The sequence below is a fragment of the Saccostrea cucullata genome, unplaced genomic scaffold (genome assembly GCF_032062105.1).
Source record: "Saccostrea cucullata isolate Sc308-1 unplaced genomic scaffold, CSIRO_AGI_Scuc_v1 ctg530, whole genome shotgun sequence".
Taxonomy (NCBI): domain Eukaryota; kingdom Metazoa; phylum Mollusca; class Bivalvia; order Ostreida; family Ostreidae; genus Saccostrea; species Saccostrea cuccullata.
Genome location: NW_026934319.1, coordinates 435,336 through 439,086, shown reverse-complemented (window position 1 = coordinate 439,086; position 3,751 = coordinate 435,336). Strand labels below are relative to the sequence as shown.

The 3,751-nt window shown below is 33.9% G+C and overlaps 1 protein-coding gene across 2 annotated transcripts; it reads left to right on the top strand.

Annotated features, from left to right (window-relative positions):
- The first annotated feature begins 1,270 nt into the window (after nt 1-1,270).
- LOC134240481 (uncharacterized) lies at nt 1,271-3,189 on the top strand. 2 transcript variants are annotated; one of them, XM_062722566.1, is made up of 4 exons: nt 1,271-1,644; nt 1,809-1,923; nt 2,249-2,342; nt 2,606-3,189. In XM_062722566.1, the coding sequence occupies exons 1-4, from the start codon at nt 1,617-1,619 to the stop codon at nt 2,708-2,710; spliced, it is 342 nt and encodes a 113-aa protein (XP_062578550.1). In that variant the 5' UTR covers nt 1,271-1,616; the 3' UTR covers nt 2,711-3,189. The 2 variants fall into 2 exon arrangements, with proteins under 2 accessions (XP_062578550.1, XP_062578549.1); XM_062722565.1 differs by having other exon boundaries at nt 2,603-3,189.
- Nucleotides 3,190-3,751: the final 562 nt, after the last annotated feature.

Below are 3,751 nucleotides of genomic sequence, written 5' to 3'. Positions count from 1 at the left end.
GGCAACACCGTTCATCGAAATCAAAAACCGATGCACTATTTCATGTATCTTGGTGTAGTCTACTTGTGTGCCAAGTAATAATGAAATCAGACCAAAACTGTAGAAGGAGTAGCGTTTTAAAGGAATATTAAAGAAATTCTATTTTTAGTAACCATGGCAACACCGTTCATCGAAATCAAAAACCGATGCACTATTTTATATATCTTAGTGTAGTCTACTTGTGTGCCAAGTAATACTGAAATCAGACCAAAACTGTTGAAGGAGTAGCGTTTTAAAGGAATTTCACAGAAAAATTATATTTTTAGTAACCATGGCAACATCGTTCATCAAAATCAAAAACCGATGCACTATTTGATGGATCTTAGTGCAGTCTTCTTGTGTGCCTAGTTATATTAAAATCAGACCAAAGCTGTAGGAGGAGTAGCGTTTTGAATAATTGTTTACAGACAGACGGACAGACAGACAGACGGACGGACGACTGAACACCTTACTATCGCATAAGCTCTTCTGGTCTCCGACCGGTAGAGCTAAAAATCATGACCCCCGGGGTTGGGGCATGGCCACAATAGGGAATCCAAGTTTTACATAGAAATGTAAAGAACAAATCTTTAAAAAACCTTCTTCTCAAGAACCACTGGGCCAGGAAAGCTGAAACTTATGTGGAAGCATTCTTGGGTTGTGTAGATATTAAATTGTTAAAATCATGACCCCCGGGGATAGGTAGGGGCCACAATAGGGAATCCAAGTTTTACATAGAAATGTATAGAACAAATCTTTAAAAATCTTCTTCTCAAGAACCACCGGTCCAGGAAAGCTGAAACTTATGTGGAAAGCATCCTGGGGTAGTGTAGATTCCAAATTATTAAAACCATGAAAGGGGAGGGGTAGGGGGCACGATAGGTATAGCAAGAGGGGAAATCTGGTAAAGAACCGCATCACCCAAGTTACTCAGGTGAGCGATGTGGCCCATGGGCCTCTTGTTTTAAAGATGCGCTCTATGTGTGTAAATATATATTGTGTATTTCGTAATTTATCAAGGGAATTAAAAGGAAATAGTGATGCGCAGCACAATTAAGGTTACAAAAAGGAGACGGAGCCTAATTTGTACGGGAAAACTTGACTATGACATCATACACAATATACGTCATACAACATTTCTTTAAAATACCACAAAATGAGTTTATTTGCTATTTTAACCAGTAAGACATCGTCCAACTACATAAAAACTTACTACAGCGTGTTGTTTCGTCTTTAGTTAAGGTGTCCATTGTACAATTAGGTTGTAATTTTCGGTAAACTTCGGATTGATCTCGGTAGTTTACGGAATAAAATGCTTTTTCAGTTCAAGTCAATATCAAAGGCCAAAAGTCGAATATTTTTGTTTCAATTGATAGATAATTAAAGAAAACAACAAGATGATAACAAATTTGTCGTTTAAATACGTTTAAATGTATATCTTTTGAAATAAAACGATGTCTCCAAGACTATAAAATTCAAGATGGCGGCGCCCATGTAAAGTCGGACTGGGAAGGAACGGTTCAAGAAAAGGCATAATTTGACGCGTGCCTAGTTGCTTTAGAAGATCGTACTTGTGAAATAACCTTATTTGTGATTCCATGCATGTTTGTGAGGAATGCTGTTATGGTATGACCCTAATTTTAACCAGTAAGAGACTAAGAGTTCGTAATATGACTCAAAGGAGGGTCATCGAGTTTGATGTTCATTGCCTCAAATTGTGTTCACAATGTCACTTCGGACCATTATTCTCTTGCAAGAGAGCAATTAAATTTGAGTGAAACTCGGGTTAGGTGGTACATACAGTGCGGAAATTGCTTGCAGTTGCCATCGATGTTCCCAAAAGCTGAGAAAATCCAAAGGGATGCAGAACTTCAGTGTCAATACTCAATACACAGATTGTAACAGGTAAGTATTTATATTTATATTTGTTTATGGAATTTATGTTATCTAATTTAGGCATTGACAACTAGTATAAAATATAATTTAGGCATTGACAACTAGTATAAAACATTATTGGAGCTCAATTCCTCATCTAAATTTTCATCTGAAACCATGACATTTTGGTCAAGGCATATAATTTATAAATAGGATTTACATGAACCCGGGTCCCCTCAAACTCCAGTCAGGTGCTCTACCAACTGAGCTATCTGGCCACCGGCGGTCGATCCCGGCTGACCGCCACACATCTAAATAATTGCATGTAATATAATTGTATCTATCCTTTTTGTAGCTATAATCTACAGTTCATTGTGGGAAACCCTCAGAAGATAAACAACTTGTCGTCAACATTAAATCTACAATTAATACATGAAAGGATTTTGAAGGTATGAACAGTTTTATTATATCATTTAGTAGATACATATATTTTAAATTTGGTGGCTCTAAAATCAAATGTTTATTCGTCAATTTGCTGGAAAATCAGTGTAAGAAAAATATTTGACTACATGCAGTAGACTACCCCCGGGTATAGGTTATCATGTTCGAGGGAATAATCTCTCTACTGCAAACTTTTACTGAATCACATGCACATTATTAATCTGTATGAAACAATCATCTGTAGTACAAATATATTTCTCATTTTCAGCAGGTGTTCAATGCTGAAAAATCAAAGAACTATGGGTATTTGTGTGTGCTGATTGGTAAAGTTTCATCAAGAGGAGTCTGGCAGAGACGATGGCACTTTCTCATCTAAAGCTGATCTATAGCTATAACAGAGATGGTGAAAATAGATTAATTTATGTTTTCTCCCAAAACCAGTGATGGCAAACCTAGAGTGACTGGAACATCTAAAGTTCTACAAAATATTGTCCCAAAGTTGTGTGAATTTTTTGCTGCCACATAAATTTATCAATTGTATCTAAACAAGTTGGTCTGTTTTATGGATCCTCTACTAGTATAACACATACCTTATGAGCTTACTGTCAGAGTCCTTATAGTATCTACATTTATATTTCAAGTAATCTTGAAATTTATTTTCTAAGTCATTCTGTATCGAATGTTTATCACTCTGCTTTGATACAATTTACTGTTGCTATCAATTTTTTTACCTCAGTATTTCTGTTTAAATTTTTTTTTTATTCTTTTGTGTACATTTTTAAATTCTAGACATAATTATAAATTCACATTTGCAGAACTTCAAACCATTTTCATTTATATAAATCAATTTTGTACATTGAGTTATGAGATTCATTCATAATTTTTGACTTGCAAGAAAAGTAAAAAAAAAAAAGTGTTCAAATAATTGAAGGGAAAAGTGTTTTGACTTTTCTAATGTATATTGTGTAATGTGTAATTATAAAAATTTTCTCTTTCAAAATGTTAATGCTCCATGGTAAAAGCATGTTGCAAATGACATTATGAACTTGAACGTTTATTTTTACAAAAAGACCATTTTGTAATTTTTTTAATAACACTCTGACCAATATGTTTTATTATTTAATATTCTTTAATTTTATATAAAGATTACAATATAAAAAAAAATTTTGTGTCATTATTATGGAATAAACTTCTTAGATACCAATTTATGTGATTTTCCTTAGATTTTAGTTTTCATCAAGAGTTATCTTCCTTAAATGAGTTGTTGCCCCTGATGACCCAATTTTTTAATTTGTCATGACCCATACTTTGATTTTAGAACATTAAATCATAGGGTTTCCAGGCATAAAATTTTACCCATTTGTACAATGGATACCTTAAATTCCACATTTCAATATGACGTCATTTCTAACAACGT

Excerpts from the sequence above, each read along its gene's own strand:
- LOC134240481 (XM_062722565.1), top strand. The coding sequence starts at position 1,617 with ATGCATGTTTGTGAGGAATGCTGTTATG. Across the intron at positions 1,645-1,808 it reads TTGTGAGGAATGCTGTTATG|GTGGTACATACAGTGCGGAA; the intron begins GTATGACCCTAA and ends AACTCGGGTTAG. Across the intron at positions 2,343-2,602 it reads TACATGAAAGGATTTTGAAG|CAGGTGTTCAATGCTGAAAA; the intron begins GTATGAACAGTT and ends TCTCATTTTCAG.